The 16,975-nt window shown below is 45.3% G+C and overlaps 1 protein-coding gene across 2 annotated transcripts in view; it reads left to right on the top strand.

The window, feature by feature from the left end:
* The window catches only part of TMEM163 (transmembrane protein 163), a 308,243-nt gene that overhangs the window by 285,490 nt on the left and 5,778 nt on the right, over positions 1-16,975 (top strand). For both annotated transcript variants that reach the window (XM_037850481.1, XM_037850482.1), the window contains exon 6: positions 10,888-10,999. In XM_037850481.1, coding sequence (XP_037706409.1) covers positions 10,888-10,999 — 112 coding nt within the window. The remainder of the gene's footprint in view (positions 1-10,887; positions 11,000-16,975) is intronic.

Here is a 16,975-nt window from a genome sequence, read left to right as displayed (position 1 = left end):
AGTGGGCATCCTTGTCTCATTCCTGATCTTAGGGGGAAGGCTTTCAGCCTCTCACCATTGAGTATTATGCTGGCTGTGGGTTTTCATATATGCCCTTTATCATATTAGGGAAGGTTCCCTCATGAAGTGTTTTTACCAAGAAGGGATGTTGAATTTTTTCAAATGCTTCTTTAGCATCTGTTGAGATGATCATTTGATTTTTCCCTTTTGATTTGTTGATGTGTTGTAATACAATAATTGATTTTCTTATGATGAACCACCCTTGCATGCCAGGAATGAATCTCACTTGGTTGTGTTGTATAATTCTTTTATAATGTGCCTTTAGATTCAATTTGCAAATATTTTATTTGCAAATATTTGCATCTGTATTCATTAGGGAGATTGGCCTATACTTTCCCTTTTTTTGTAGTATCTTTATTTGGTTTGGATATCACAATGATATTAGCTTCATAAAATGAATTAGTTAATGTTCCTTTTTATTCAATGTTTTGAAAGAGTTTGAGCAGGAATGGTGTCAGTTCTTTTTGGGAAGTTTGATAAAATTCCCTTGGAAAGCCATCTGGCCTGGGCTTTTGTTTGTAGGTAAATTTTGGGGGTCTAATTGGATCTCTTTGCTTGTGATTGGTTTGTTGAGGTCTTCTCTATCTTCTTGGGTCAGTCTAGGTTGTTCATGTGTTTCCAGAAAATTGTCCATCTCCTCTAAACTGTCTAGCTTGTTGGCATACAGTTGTTCGTAGTATACGCTTATGATTTTTTTTTTTAATTTCTCCGGGATCTGTAGTAATTATCCCTTTCTCATTTCTGTTTCTGTTTATTTGGGTCTTCTCTCTTTTTGACTTTGTCAGTCTAGCTAAAGGTCTATCAATCTTGTTCATCTTCTCAACTTTTGGTTTCTTTTATTCTACAGTGTTTTTGTTCTCCGGTTCATTTATTTCTGCTTCAATCTTTGTGGTTTCTTTTCTTCTACTTGCTTTAGGGTTAATTTGCCGATCATTCTCTAACCTCTTCAATTGTTCAGTTAGATCTTTGGTTTTAGCTCTTTCTTGCTTTTTGATGTATGCATTTGGAGCTATAAATTTCCCTCTCAGCCCTATGCTGCATCCCATAGGTTTTAATATGTTGTGTTCTCATTTTGTCATCTTTATATATTTACCAATTTCTCTTGCAATTTTTTCTTTGACCTACTGGTTGTTTAAGAGTGTGTTGTTTAACCTCCATATATTTGTGAAAGATCTGGTTCTTTGGTGGTTATTGATTTCTGGTAACATTCCATTGTGGTCAGAGAATGAGCTTTGAGTAATTTCAATCTTTTTAAATTTATTAAGGCTTATTTTATGCCCCAGCATATGATCTATCCTGGAGAATGTTCCATGGGCACTAGAGAAGAATGTATGTCCTGGTACCCAATTTGGGATGTAATGATCTATATATGTCTGTTACATTTAATTCATTTATCATATTGTTTAGGATCTCAATTTCCTTATTGGTCTTCTGTCTAGTTCTATCCCTAGAAAAGAATGGTGTATTGAAGTCTCCCACTATTATTGTAGATGTGCCTGTTACTCCCTTCAGTTTAACCAATGTTTGTCTCATGTATTTTAGAGCTCCTTGATTGGGTACAAAAACATTTATGATTGTTTTTTCTTCCAGGTGAATTGTCCCCCTTATTAATATATAGTGTCCTTCTTTGTCTCTTTTGGCGTCTTTGCATTTAAAGTCTATTTTGTCCAACATTAGTATACCTACTCCAGCGTTCTTTTGGTTACAGCTTGCATAGAATATTTCTTTCCATCCTTTCACTTTCAGTCTCTTTATGTCAAGGGTCTAAGATGAGTCTCTTGTAAACAGCATATCAATGGGTCATACTTTTTAATCCAGTCTACCAGTCTGTATCTTTTAATTGGACAGTTTAATTCATTCATATTCAAAGTTATTAGTGTGAAGGGAGTTCTTGAACCAGCCATCTTATCCTTTGTTTTTTAGTTGTTAGATCTATTTTTTTTCCCTCTCTCTTTTTTTCCTTACTAGTAGTCTTCAGTTCTGTGCCCTTCTACAGATCTCTGTCTCCTTTCTTTTTCTCCTCAGCTGGTAGAGCTCCCTTTAGTATTTCTTGCAGGCAGCATAGGCCTTTTGTTAACAAATACCCTCAGCATTTGTTGGTCTGTGAAAATTTTAAGCTCTTCCTCAATTTTGAAGGAGAGCTTTGCTGGATGCATAATTCTTGGCTGGCAATTTTTCTCTTTCAGAATGTCACATCACTGCCTTCTCACCTCCATGGTGGCCGCTGAGTAGTCAGTATTTAGTTTTATGTTGTCTCCTTTGTATGTGGTGAATTGCTTCTCTCTTGCTGCTTTCAGAAGTTTCTCCTCTTCAGCATTTGACAATCTAATCAGTATATGTCTCAGAGCAGGTTTATTTGGATTTATTCTATTTGTAGTTTGTTGGGCATCTTTGATTTGCATATTTATTTTGTTTAGAAGGGTTGGGAACTTTCCCCCAACTATGTCTTGGAACACCCTTCCTAGCTCTTGATCCTTCTCTTCTCCTTCTGGGACTCCAGTGATGCCTCTGTTTGTTTGCTTTATGTTGTCCATCATTTCCCTGAGATCCATTTCATACTTTTTTATTTTTTTTTTTACCATTTGTTCTTTTGTACATTCACATTCGATTGCTTTGCCTTCTAGTTCACCTGTTCTTTCTTCTACCTCTTCAAATCTGGTGGTGTTTGTCTCCAGTATAGTATTAATTTGATCCACAGTGTCTTTTATATCCATAAAGTCTGCTATTTTTTAAATTATTCTTTCAAATTCTTCTTTATGCTCTTCTAGATTCTTCTTGATTTCCTTTGTCTTTAGCCATCTCATTGTTTTGGAGAGTTGTTTATACTTCTTTAATTAATTGCTCTAAAGTTTGTATACTCTTCCGGCTTTTAAATTTGTTCATTTGGCTTGTCCGTATCTTCTGCTTTGCGATTTTCTATTGGCTTTGAGGCATTAGCTTGTCTTGATAAGGTTATTTTGGAAAATACAGGATTGTTTGAGCATATATATAAAATTTGGGAGAGCTACAGCTTGGTGGAGTGCAGCTTCCCAGTCCTACCAGCAGGTGGTGCTCTCAAGCTGGTCTTCCTCAAACTTCTATGAGGTGGACGGAGTCTAAACCCACTGGGGAGCCAATCAGTGCACATGGCTGCAGCTGTGACATGGGCCCTGGGCAGTTAGGCAGGGAGTCCGCTGAAGGACACCCTGCAGCTCAAACGTGCCAGGCTCCCTGACTGTTGTGTACCTGCTAGCTTCTGAGGTGTGGCAGGGGCTCCTGATGTGCTGGTATGGTGCCCTCTCCTTTCCCTGCCTCTCACCAGTGTACCCCCTGGAGTTCCGTCAGGGGAGAGCAAACGCTGCCTCCCAGGTTCCCTCATGGGAGCTTCCCACCATATGGCTGTGGAGGATCACCTCCCAGCTAACTGTCAAGGTAGGTGCATGGGGGTGGAGAGCACTGCTCACTCCCTTGCCTGGCAGCCGTCTGGCAATTGCCAGCCTGGAAGGTGGTCCCAGCCCAAAAAAGACTCACTGCTTCCCTCCATTCACTATCTCTTGCATTTTTGTCCATGTCCCCTCCACGTACTGTGGGGGACCCTCTATGGCCAGTCACACCCAGAAACCATGGTCCTTGGTGTCCTCTGGCCCCTCTCTAGTTTCTTTCATGGAGGAGAAGTCCATTCTGCCTCACCCTTTCCACCTTAATAGCCTTTTAATAGTTAGATAAGGAATAATATCTCAATATAGGTTTGGTTTCCATTTATTTTATGAGTGTATATGATTATCTTTCATATATTTACTTTCATTTTAATTTTTTTATTAGAGAAGTTCTAGGTTTACAAAAAAAAATGCATAAAATACAGAGTTCCCATATACCACCTTATTATTAACTCTTTGCATTAGTGTACTACATTTGTTACAATTGATGAAAGAATATTATTATAATTGTACTGTTAACTGTGGTTCATGGTTTACATTAGGGTAAAGCTAATATTTGTGTTGTACAGTCCATGTTTGTTTTCATTTTTATTCTAGTAACATATATACAACTGGAAATTTCCCCTTTTAACCACATTCATGTGTATAATCTAGCGCTGTTAATTATGTTCACAATGTTATGCTACCATCACCACCACCCATATATTTATTGATAAAGTTCCAGGTGAAAGATATTAAAGGAAAAAAAGGCCTTTCTTTTTCTATTGTTCTTTTTTTAAAAAAAAATGTATTATGGTAACATATATACAAACATAAAAATTTCCCTTTTTAACCACTTTTGAGTATACAATTCATGGGTATTAATTACATTCATAATGTTGGGCTCCCACTGCCACTATCCTTTACCAAGACTTTTCCATCGTCTCCAACAGAAACTCTGCACCCATTAAGCACTAACTCTTCATTCCCCCTAACCCCCTCTTTTGGTAACCTGCCATTTATTTTCTGTGTTTATGAATTTGCATATTCTAGTCATTTCATGTAAGTGAAATCATATAAGATCAGTCTTTTGTGTCTGGCTTCACTCAACGTCATACGTGCTACAAGGTTCATCCATGTGTAGTATATATCAGAACTTCATCTCATGGCTGAATGGTATTCCATCATGTGTATATGTATACACACACACATATACCTATTTGGTTTATCCACTCATCTGTTGATGGACATTTTTGCTGTTCCTCTTTTTGTGAATAATGCTATGAACATTGGTGCACAAATATCTCACTCTCTGCTTTCATTTCTTTTGGATATATGCATAGAAGTGGGATTGCCAGATGATACGGTAATTCTATTTTCAACTTTTTGAGGAACCGCTAAACTGTTTTCCACAGCGGCTGTACCATTTTACATTCCCACTGACATTGTACAAGGGTTCCTATATCTCTGCATCCTTGCTAACACTTGTTACTTTCCATTTTAAAAAAATTTAAATAGTAGACATTCTGTTGGGTGTGAAGTAGTATCTCATTGAGGTTTTGGTTTGCATTTCCCTGATGGCTAATAATATTGAGTATCTTTTCATGTGCTTACTGGTCATTTGCATGATCTTCTTTGGGGAAATGTATGCAGGTCCTTTTCCCTTTTTTTCAATTAGCTTGTTTGTCTTTTTGTTGTTGAATTGTATTTTTTAAATTGTCTTTTCCCAGATTTTTGTCCCTGTTCCACTAGGTTGTTGGTCTTTTTCTTATAGCTTTCTAGGAGCTCTTTATACATTAAGGAGATTAGCCCTTTGTGATAACGTTTTTCCTAGTTTGTCTTTGAATATGGCCTTTCCCCTTCATGTGTCTTAATTTAGTCAAATGACTCAATCTTTTATGGCTTTGAAAGGCTTTCACCACTACATGGTCATAAAGGAACTTGCCAGCATGGACATGTACCTTTATGTAGTGTTTACCTTTAATGTACATTCATTCTTGGATTTTGAAGTAGTTACCTACTTTTCTTAAGCTTTTTTGATGTGATCTTCCATCCATTCAGTGAAGATTGAACTGTGAGAACTTTCTAGGAACCCAGCGCTGGTAACAGCAGGAGCTGAGCATTCACAACCAAATGGCCACCCATTTTCATGGAGCCTTTCATGGGCAAGTCGTTCGGCCTCTCTGCATTTGTTTCTGCATCTGCCTGGTGCCCACTTGACTTGGCTGTAAGAATGAGGTGAGATGGCAGGTGTGGCCACACTGGGAAAGCAGCCAGAGGTGGAGCGTCCCTAAGTGGGCTGCAGTTTCTCACCATCAGCCACGTCTGCTCTGGCTTCCTGCCCCTCCAGGAGGAGGCCTCTCCGAAACCCCTTCTTTAAGTAAACATGGAGTCCGAGTGCCTCGAACAGGCTGATGCCGTCACTGCAGTGGCAGTAGGCTCATGCCAACAGTAAAACCTGGCTGCAGTTGTGAGGTGGGTGGGTGGGCCCACTTGGTGGGGCGAGGAAAACACAGAGCCCTCTCCGGTAGTAAAAGCTGGTTTGGGGAGAGAGACTTTGGCAGGTCAGTGCCACCCCACGTCCTCTGTGTGACCTTCTGTTAAGTTTATTTTTTTCATGAGGCTTCTGGGTGAGGTCACAGCCTCTTTCCTGCCAGGAAGTATGGCAGTTGTGTCTTCAGAACAAATGCTGGGAGCAAAGGATGGTTGGGAGAAATAATCCATGACAAGAAGAATCTGGGTTTTGCATCTGGACTTCTCTACATTTTATTTATTTTTTTTATTAGAAAAGTTGTAGATTTGCAGAAAAACCAGGCAGAAAATTACAGAATTCCCAGTTTCCCCCATTATGAACACTTTGCATTAGTGTGGTATATTTGTTACAATTGATGAAAGACTATTATGATTGTACTATTAGCTATAGCCCATAGTTTATTTGACTTCACTGTGTTGTGCAGTCCTATGGTTTTTTGTTTTTTAATTTTTATTTTAGTAAAAATTTTGGTGATGGATGGTGGTGCTGGTAGCACAATATTGTGAATGCAGATAACCCTGCTGAATTATATACGTGAATGTGGCTACAACGAAACACTTTAGGTTGTATATATGTTACTTGGATTCACTGCCTTTTCGAATACGTATGTAGCGTTTGCTCTGTGCTGGGCACTGCATAAGCACCTTGCATCATCCTTATGAGGTCGAACGTCAGTGTCCAGTCAGAGAAGCAGCGTCGCTGCAGGGAGATAGGAGAGGTTCGTTACAGGATTGGACCTTGCAGCAGGGAGCTGTTAAGAAGGCCACGTGAGCAGCTGCCTCTGAAGCCGCAGGGCTGGCAGTCAGGAAGGAAAGCGAAGTGGAGCGGGGCGAAGGCCCTCTGGAACCCACGTGGGCGTGACCCGTGCCTGAGTGTCCCTGCCTCAGCCCCGATGACACGGTGACCTGCAGAAGCAGCTGGTGCCTTTGCCACAAAGCTGTACTTGTGCCTGGCTCAGGACTCGGAGAAGCAGAAAGGGGAGCCAGAGGAGACTCGGCTGCCACCCACCCCCAACCCCTCCCAGGTGAGCCAGTGGATCAGCAAGACGTGCCTGGGCTGCAGCAGCCCCTGGCCCTGCACCCACCTTCAGGGAATGACGGCTGCCACCTCAGGGCTGCCTTCCAGAGGTCATGCCCATCTCTCTTGTGGCTGTTTCTGAGTTTGCCTGGGCTGCTGTGACACAGGCCTGTTGGCTTAAAGAACAGGACTTTATTGTCTCACGGTTTTGGAGACGAGAAGTCTAGAACCAAGGTGTCAGCAGGGCCACACTGCCTCTGAAGTCCACCATGTGGTGGTGGCGGTTTGCTGGCAGTCGTAACTCAACCTCCGCCTCTGTCACATGGCGTGCTCAATCCCTCCCCCTCCCTCTTCCCCTCCCCTTTTGTCCCTCTTCCTCTCCCTCTCTCCCCCTCTCTCTCTGCCCACTCTCCCCCGCCTTTCTCTCTCGCCATCTCTGCATCAGTTGTTTGTGTCTCTGTCCGAACTTCCTCTCCTTTTGAGGACTCTAGTCATATTGGCCCAGTGTAACCCAGCTTGGCTCATCATATCTAATAACATCTTCAAAGATCCTATTTTCAAATGAGTTCACAGGACATGAGCCTGGGGCTTAGAATTCGAATATTTCTTTTTGGGAGACATGATAGAACCCATAACACCAGCTTTTACTTGGAAGCACATAGGAAGGAACTTTCGGAAACTATAGTTCTTGCTGAGCTATTTTCTTTTCCCATTTTAAAGATGGGGAAATAGAGGGGGAGAGAGAGAGGGGTTCTGTGGCTTGCTCAGTATCACACAGCTAAGGAGCAGGGCTCCGGCTTGTGTGCTTCAACTTTGTTGCGTGAGTCACCCACCGCCCTTTACCTCAGGGAGGTGGATCCCGGAACCATCCAGTCCATGGAGAGCTGCTCTGAGGTCAGGCTTTGAAGGATGGTCTCCAACACCTCGTCCCCCTTGACAAGCTACCATGGATCCCCAATCTTGAGTTAGTCATATGCTCTCTCAAATGCCTTTTCATTTCACCATGCATACTTTTTTTCTACGTAATAAGTTCCCCATGTTTCCTCTACATGAATGCTTACTATACTTTTTTCAGGGCTCACCATTAGCCCCTGACAAGGCCATTGATGGAATAAGTTAGCGTGTGGACTATGCCTGGGTCCTTGAACAACAAATTACCACCTTTTATTGCACAACACCTCCTTGCAGGTGCGGCAGGTATCACTGCCATTTACAGAAGAGAGAACTGAGGCTGGAGAGATTGAGCACATTTCTGCAGGGAGCAGTGGAGTCTAGATTTGAACTAGGTCTGGCTGCATCACCCTGCCCCTCCACCAGCCCAGCCCTGGGGAAGCTGTGAGCTCCCTGGGTTAGCACACCCACAGAGAGGACCCCCAAAGCTAAGGCCAGCTCTTCTCAAGATGCATCTGAGGTGAGAGGGCAACCCAATCTTGCTCCCTGGGACCTGGAAGGGCTGAGCACAGACTTTCTCCATCTCTGGAAATTTAGGAAGGTTGGGTTTGCAGATGGAGAGATTGAATGGAGCCAGAAAGGCCTCAGGTGTGGGGTGAGCAAAGCAACATTTCCAGAATTTGGGACCTTAAAGTACTTTACTTAATTGGCTGCCTCTATCCCCTGCCCTCTGCTTTCTCTGGGTCCCACTGGCGCAGGGACCGTGTGGGTTTGTGATTCCTTACCCACACTCACTGTATCTTCTGTGAGTGCCACTGCTTTGGTGGTTTCTGCTCCCCCACCCCCCCACCCCGGGGCCCTTCTTGTCACCTCACGTGAAACAGGGAACTCGGATCTGCCAAGAGGTTGGGCTTGGCACAGTGCTTGCCAATAATTCAAGGATGAGAAACCTCAGCAAGGTAATTATTTTTTAAAAAAATTTAATTGGAAATGATTTTAGATTTACAGAAGATTTGTAGAAATAGTACAGAGAATTCCTGAATTGGGTCTCCCCAGTTTTTCCTCCAGTATCCTTTTTCTGTTCCAGGATCCCATCTAGAAAAACACTTTGTATTTATGTCTCCTTAGTCTCCAATCTGGGACCATTTCTTGGTCACTCCTTGTCTTTCATACATTGACATGAGAGAAGAGCAGCGATCAGGTATTTTCTAGACTCTCCCTGGGTTTTTTTTCAAGATTAAACTGAGGTCATGGATTTCGGGGTGGAAAACCACAGAGATGAGGTGTCCCTTCTGGCCACAGCTTATGAGGGAGTGTGTGCTGTCAGCATTACTTAGTCTTGCTGACATGATGCTGTGGTCAAGGTAGTGACTGCTGGGTTTCTCCACTGTGAAGTTCCCATTTTTCCCTTCTATGCTGTTTATTCAAGGCGAGTCACGAAGTCCAGCCCACACACAAGTCTCTGCCTCCTGGAGGAAGTAGTAGCAAAGGATTGGTGAGCATATGTTAAACCCACCACAGAAATGAATCATTTGGAAGGAGACACCTTGCACATAATCCTGTTTCAGTGAGATGGGTTTTCAAATGCCTGTCTTCAGTTTCAAACCCAGGAAATAGACTGTCTTCCCCTACCCAGTTTTCTGTCATTAGGTTGGTGAATTTAAATAATAAAATGCATCGGGAGTTCTGTTTCTCTGCTTTTGTATGATGGTTTGTTAGCTTTATGCTGGCAGATGGATTTTAATATTGGGGAATCTGGAGGCTGTGTCACTTGGGAGTGGGGTGGAAGGGGGTGCTAAGCTCAAGAGTTGCTTCCTCCTTGGTGGGCACTCTTACGCACAATTTAGACAACCCTTTTTGTGTTCTAAAGAATTGGGGTAGCTGGTGGATACCTGAAACTATCAAACTACAACCCAGAACCCATGAATCTCGAAGACAATTGTATAAAAATGTAGCTTATGAGGGATGACAGTGGGATTGGGAAAGCCATAAGGACCACACTCCACTTTGTCTAGTTTATGGATGGATGAGTAGAAAAATAGGGGAAGGAAACAAACAAACAAAGGTACCTAGTGTTCTTTTTTACTTTGTTTTCATTTTAATTATTATTCTTGTTATTTTTGTGTGTGTGCTAATGAAGGTGTCAGGGATTGATTTAGGTGATGAATGTACAACTATGTAATGGTACTGTGAACAATCGAATGTACGATTTGTTTTGTATGACTGCGTGGTATGTGAATATATCTCAATAAAATGAAGATTTAAAAAAAAAAAAAAAGAGTTGCTTCCTCATAAGTTCAGGGCCCTACACCTTAATGTCAGGGGATAGTGATGTTTGCTTTTGCACCAATGACTCACTCGTTTGCTTGCAAAGGTAAGGTCACAACTTACGGGGTGTTAAAAGCACATCAGTAGCAGAATATATATATATATTTATGTTTATATATTTATTTTTTTTTTGGTGTCCTTTTCCTTACCTTGAAAGCTATATTTGAATTCCTGATTGTCTTCTGTGAATTTTAGGAAAAAATTTGGTCCTAAGTAGCCCTGGGCCTAATCGGCCCTATGGTAAATTCAGTTAGCTCTGCACTGAAGGGTTCTTAAGTCAATGGTATACTTCTGTGTCCCAAAACTTCTCAGTCAACTTCTCTGTGAAAACTTGACACAGCAGGCACTTTGCTCTTAGCATTCTGGTCAACTCTGTTATGGATCAGTGATTGCTAATCATTTTACTATTTTAGTGGGAAGGTGGATCTCCTACAGGAAAAGAAATACATAATGGGATTCTAAGTAAATATACATCTGGATGATCTATTTTTTATTATTTTTCCTAATCCTCAGTGGTACAGGTAACTCAGAGTATGCGATACACTCCCACTTGGTGGCAGCGTACCCCACTGATTATTTGTACTTGGCCTTTTAGGAAAGAGGTTTGCAGATATCTGTTCCAGCAGGAGGGGAATTGTTGAAATCTGTATCTTTCTCTTCCAGGACGATTTCCTGTTCAGTGTCTCCATTTTAAGTGGGATCCTTTGCAGCATCCTGGCCGTGTTGAAGTTTATGCTGGGGAAGGTTCTGACCAGCAGAGCACTCATAACAGATGGTGAGTAAGCCCAGCGTGGCTGACCTCTGGGGGCTGAGTTTGCAATGAGGGAAGATGCTGTTTGAGTCACTTTTCGTTGCTTGTCATCCAGGAGAGCTCACCATTTTGCAATCCATTCCTTACCATCTCCTTCTCCCAATTTTGTTTAATAATTCTCAGGACTCCCACATCAGGGCAGATGTCTGGCATGCTGGGATTTTAATAAACTCTTCATAAATCACCCCCACCTGACCTTCTCAGACGGAAGCTTAGGGCTCCCTTGCCTTTTAATCATGAAGCACAAAGGGCTTCCTGGAGTCTTGGATTTTATGTGCATGGTTCCAAATACAAAGTAAATGTCTTTTCTGGATTCTATAAATGTTTCCCTTATACAGTCTCCATGCTCATTTTCCACTCCAGCCAATGAAATGCTCATTTGGGAGATCGAACTGCAATTACTAGGGCACCTTAGCTGGAAAAAGATCTGTGAGCTCTCTGTTCTAAGCCCAAACCTGCCAGAAAAGTTCCTTTGTGTCCCTTTAGGTCAGGTGGAGCTTCCCAGGTGGACATTTGGGATGAGAGCAAGAAAGCTGTGGGAAAGCAGGAAAAGCATTTCAGGCTCCAAACTAGCAGTGACATAGAAACAAGGAATTTGACACACAGGATCACCTGGCTGCTTTGCTTTCTTCATTCTTGGACATGTGAAGTTTCCAGGAGGTCAGGAGTAAAGGGGTGAGCCCCTGCACCCTGGTGTGGGAGATCGAAGGCTAAAAGCTGGTGGGTTGGTGGGGGTGTCAACACAACAAAGAACAGAAAGAGTTGATTTTTTTTTAATTTTTTTAAGGAAAGAAACATGCCCCTACCCTCCACCCCAACTCTCAGGGTTCTGTCCTATGTAAAACCACGTGAATGTGGACATGGATGGGTGGCTGTTGTTAGGTTGTGAATGGGGAAGATGGCGGTGCAGAGGGCCCTTCTTTGCCAAGTAATGCAGCATGGTGACTCAGCACGCGCTCCAGCTCCTCATCCCATCTGCTGCTGCCCCTCTGCAGGGTGTGGAGCCTGGGCGTTTGCACAGTGGAGCAGGTGGGCATGAAATCAGAGTGATGTTTCCACCATGGTAACGATGTCAAGTCCAAGAATCCACAAGGTGGGCAGAACTGGTGGCAAATACGCTGGCAGGTTGGGGGCATGGGGCGGAGGGGTCTGCAGACCCCTTGACGGGTGGCCCCGTTGGCCTTGCCCAGAAGCCAGCAGTCCCTATGCCCATCATCCTTTCCTAACACCCCGCTGCTGAGCCAGCAGCACTGTCTCTCGGGAAGGCAAGAGAAAGGCCCCCAGGTTCCAACCTCAGTTACTCTGGGAGTAGCATCCCCTGGCTGAATGTGTGTAGGCTGGAGTACCTTTGGACATGCCTGAAGAAGTTGGGGTTCCATAACCTGACACCCTGACTGCAGAACCAGGGGATCCCAGATGCTGGTCGGTTGACTGCACTGGACTGGCAGCATCAGAATTGCTTAGGGTGTTTGTTAAAAACAGAAATTCTTGGGCCTTGTCCTGGAAGATTCTGGTTCCTGGGGTTTGAAATGGGGCCCAGGACAAGGAGCTTGTTTTTGATATTTTAAAATTGATATTTTTAACCCAGTGCCTGAGCGTAATTGTGCACCCTGAGGCTTGGGCACGGTTATGCCAGGCGATGCCACTCCATGCCCAGCCCCAAGGAGTAAGAGATGGGGCTGCACCAGGAAGGCCCCTGTCTCCAGGGCTCCTGCATGCTGTGTCCACCTGCAACTCCCAGAATCCTCCTGAAGTGAGCAGGATGCCTTCTTTCAGGGTGGGCATGCCTTTGCCCATATGAAACCAGAGCTTTGTAAACATTAGAAGCACTTAGTGGGTGCTTGCCACTGCTACCTTAGATTGGCTGCTGGGATTGAGACCCCTGCTCCTGCTCTGCTTTTGGCAGCCTTAGGGGCACCACCATATGTGCCGGCCCACCCCTGCCCCAGGCTTTTCCGGCTCCCAGATGAACCCAGAGATTGTCGTCCTCACTCAGGCCAGGCACAGGTCAGCATTCTGCTGATGTCACGTCCTGGGTTTGAAGCCATTAGAGCATGACACTTCAAGAGCAGAGATTTTTTGAGTTCTTTTGTGCCTTACACTGGGACAGGTGCTTTGTTTGCTGGGGAAACCAGCTCCTTGTGCAGAATCATGGTTTTCTTAAGGGGTGCTGCCTTAACCCCTCTGGTAGCTTCTTCTCTACCAGAGCCCGATGTCCTGAACTAGTGGCTCAGGCCCTGAGAGTGGTAAAGGCATGACCAAAGCTGCTGAGCTTTCTGGGGTGTCTGCTACCCACCAAGACTCTGTGGAATTGTGGGGCAGTGCGCATCAGGTTGACCCTCATATGCTGTTCCGCACGATCCTGGCAGAACAGGGTGCCCTTTTGTACCTTGGGCAAACCCAGAACTTGGGGGTAGGTGTCTATTTTCTGTGATTTTTGTGATCTGGTGTTATTTCTTTTGAAATAATTTCAAACTTACAGAACAATTGCAAATATAATACAAACCCCATACAGAGAAATACAACACCTCCTCTTCCCCTCAGGTAGCCAGATCTACCAATTTTAACTTTTTGCCACCTTTGCCGTTTCCTTCCGCTCTCTTTTCCTTCCTCCCGGGATCCCTCTCTTCCTTTCACTCTGCCCCTCTCTCTCCCTATTCATCTGTCTATCTATGTGTCCATGTTTCTGAATCTTTGGGAGCAGGCTGCACACATCATAATCCTTGAACACATAATACTTCCACATATGTTTTCTATGAACAAGGATATTCACTTATGGAATCACCTTAACCTAACCCTAACGTCTCACCCCAACCCTAAGTGTGGTTATCAAGTACAAGAAATTTAACATTGATATAAAGGTTACATTCTATATTCCAATTTTTTATGTGCCAGTAATGTCCTTTTGAACCTTTTCTCTTCATTTCTTAGATCCAGTATCATGATTACATTTGTGATTTGGTGTTTTTTAATCTGTAAAAGCAAATGCCTTCTTTGGCCACGGAGTCCATCTTTTCTTAGGGATAAATAGCACCAGGGAGTGTTTGTGCTGAGAGCTGAAGGATGAGTGGGCTTAGCAGGTGCTTGGGTTTGGATTTTGCAGCCGTCACCGGGGTCCTTTTACTTTGCTCTGAGGGACACAGCCCTGCCCCTTGCCCTGTAGGATGCACAGACCTGGACCTGGGCTTCTCTGGGTGCGTGTCTGTGCATTCCTCTCCCCAGCTCTGTCTACCTGGAGCACGACGGAAAGGGAGAGTGTGCTTGGTGGGGGCTGGTCTGGTCACAACAGCTGTCTGGGCTCCCAGGGACCAGTTCCCCATGGGGGCTCCTCTCCCCGTTCTCAGGTGGGCGCTTAGTTCAGAGTCCTCTGGCAGGCAGAGACTTCGTTCTTATCCGTTCAGCTGATTACAGTGGGGACACTCTCCAGAAGCCCAAGTGTGGACCTGGCAGGCAGCCCCTCCCCGCAGGCAGGAGGCCCCGGGCTTTCCCCCATGACCGTAGGGCTTGGCACTTTCCTTCTTGGGACAATGGGCTCTCGGTCTTGGCCAGTGGTTCCTCCCGGTGCTGAGAGTCCATTTAGGCTTCACTGTTCTGACCTTGCTCCATTTTCTGTATATGATAAACAGGGCAGAACCCATTGATAGTTGTGTTTTTCGCTCATGAAATTACTTGACTTTATAATTGGCACATAGAAAACCATGCATAAATTTAAGCAATATCTGCACCACACTCTTGAAGCAAGGGAGAGTCATTATAAAGAGACATGGATGGCTTAAGGGGAAATTGCCCCACAAACACACAAAGATGGGTAAGAGTGTTCCTCTGCGCAGAGAGAGCAGGAGAAAGCCTGGGGCCTCTGAGGAGCTGGGGCCCGGGTGTGTGAAGGGCTGGAGTGAGTGAGGAGGGAGGGCCACGGGGCGGGGGTGACCCAAGAAGGGGGAAGGACAGATCCTGCAGGACTTGAGGTCAAGGTTAGGATTTTAGAGGTTTTGCTAAAAATAACGGATAGTCGTTTATACAGACTGGCTAACCCCAAACCTCCTCAGAGTGATGTTTTCTGAAGAATCCTCTGGTTGTTGGTAGTGGAGAAGATCATGGAGCGAGGCAGCACCTGAAGCAGGGAGCCATCTCTGGGAGCTGAGGAGACCAGGGTGGCTGCAAAAGGGGTGGAGGGAAGTGGTGAGACTTGAGGAAATGTTGGCGATTTTTATAAACTTGGCCATAGGGTTAAAGGGAGGGGGGGGGAAGAGCTGCTTCAAAGAGCCAGAGGGAGTATCTGCCCCCCACTCCCATACGAGCCTTGGGGTTGGCACACTCTACAATCCCTGCTTGGTAGGAGTGTCATTAAAACAGGTAGCAGTAATTACAGCCTCCTGCTAATTGTATCATCTAGGATCTGGGGCCTACGCAGTCTCCGATTAGCAAAATCATGGAACAATCTGTAATAACCTCTTCTCTTTTCTTCCCTCGGTTTGGGAGGGGGCAAGGTGGGGGTTCCGGGGGCCATGGCTGTCTTCAGGGTTGGGGTCAGAGCTGGCTCCAGGGCGCATTTCCCCTTCACTCTTCTGCAAGCACACCTCTCCAGGGCAGGCAGCTGAGCCAAGGGCTTTCCATCCCAGAAGGAAGCAAGTGTAGCAGGAGGGAGGGAGAGACCTGGGTGGCTGGTTCTCAGGGAGAGACCCTGGCTGGCCATGTGAACCGGATCAGGCTGCCTGCGTTGCTGGGGCAGGTCCTTCCAGCGAGGAAGCAGCTCCCCAGGGTGTGGCTAATGGAGACATGGGCCAATTCCTTAGCACAGCAAAGCCTGTCCGATTTGGTCTAGTTGCTTTGAGTGTTTAGTCGACATAAGTTTATTGCTGTTGGGAGTAGGCCAAAATTTGCCTTGTGTTAAAGGTAAAATTAATTTTGTACAGCAAATTAATACCACAAATCGGGAAGGATGTGAAAGGGCACCAGGGGGAAATAGTTCTGAACTATGGTTCTCCTGGGCTCTCCCCCTGGGCTCTGGGACAGCCGGGGTAGCCTGTAAGTGCCTCTTCCCTTAACTCTCAACTGTAAAACACCAAGATTCTGCAATGACTTTCAAGCACCAGACCTTTTTAAATTAGAATTTTCTGCAGAAAATTACTGTGCTTAATTATGCATATTCGGATCTAGTCATTAAAGCAAGCCTGCTGGGACATCTAAAGAAGATTGAGTCACTGCTTGATGCCATTGCATATTCTTAGGTCAATAACCACATTTATTCTGCAGAACAGCGCCACAGTTTTAACTGAGAGGTCAGGGCTGAGCTGGTGGACCTGGGGTGCGGTGGGGACAGGCCCTGGAGGTGAGTGGTGGCTGTGCGCGCAGGTTCAGGTGGAATGATGGTGGCAGGGAAGTCTCTGGAATTCTGAAGGCTGTGGTGGGGCCGCCGTGGACCTGCGCCTGTCCGGTCTGCAGGCTGTAGCCTTCTGCACACTCAGGAGAGTGATGCTGTGGTGAGTCAGGTTCTGCCCTAACAGAGATAGCCCAGCAGGTCAGGGGCCCCTCCTCGACGGAGGTGGAGTGGGCGACACACCAGGCTCCCGGCAGCCGCGGATTATCAGGGAGCAGGCATGGGGCGGGGAGGGGGTCCTGCCTGCTCTGCTGTCGGAGAGGAGGCCGGGCTGGCTGCGCAGCCCTTGGTGCCAGCAGAGGGGCGGCTTGGTGGAGCGGGGTGGACATCTAGTGGCGGTCTGGGGGAACCTGGTCCTCTGCACCGTTGCTGAGCTGCCCTGGGCTTGCTGAAGCTTGGTTATTTGTGCTGTAACAAAGATGGAGAGAGGAGGAAGGGTCTGAGTCCACCTAGGTGGGCAGTTATCACCTCCTCGGACACTTTGAGAGTGTCAAAGGAAAACCGTAGCCCGGGGAGATGGGGCAGAATGGGGCCTCTGCGGGAGCCTCTTCTGAGAGAAGACG

Source organism: Choloepus didactylus, chromosome 9 (assembly GCF_015220235.1).
Source record: "Choloepus didactylus isolate mChoDid1 chromosome 9, mChoDid1.pri, whole genome shotgun sequence".
NCBI lineage: Eukaryota > Metazoa > Chordata > Mammalia > Pilosa > Megalonychidae > Choloepus > Choloepus didactylus.
This window is presented reverse-complemented; position numbering and strand designations above follow the sequence as displayed.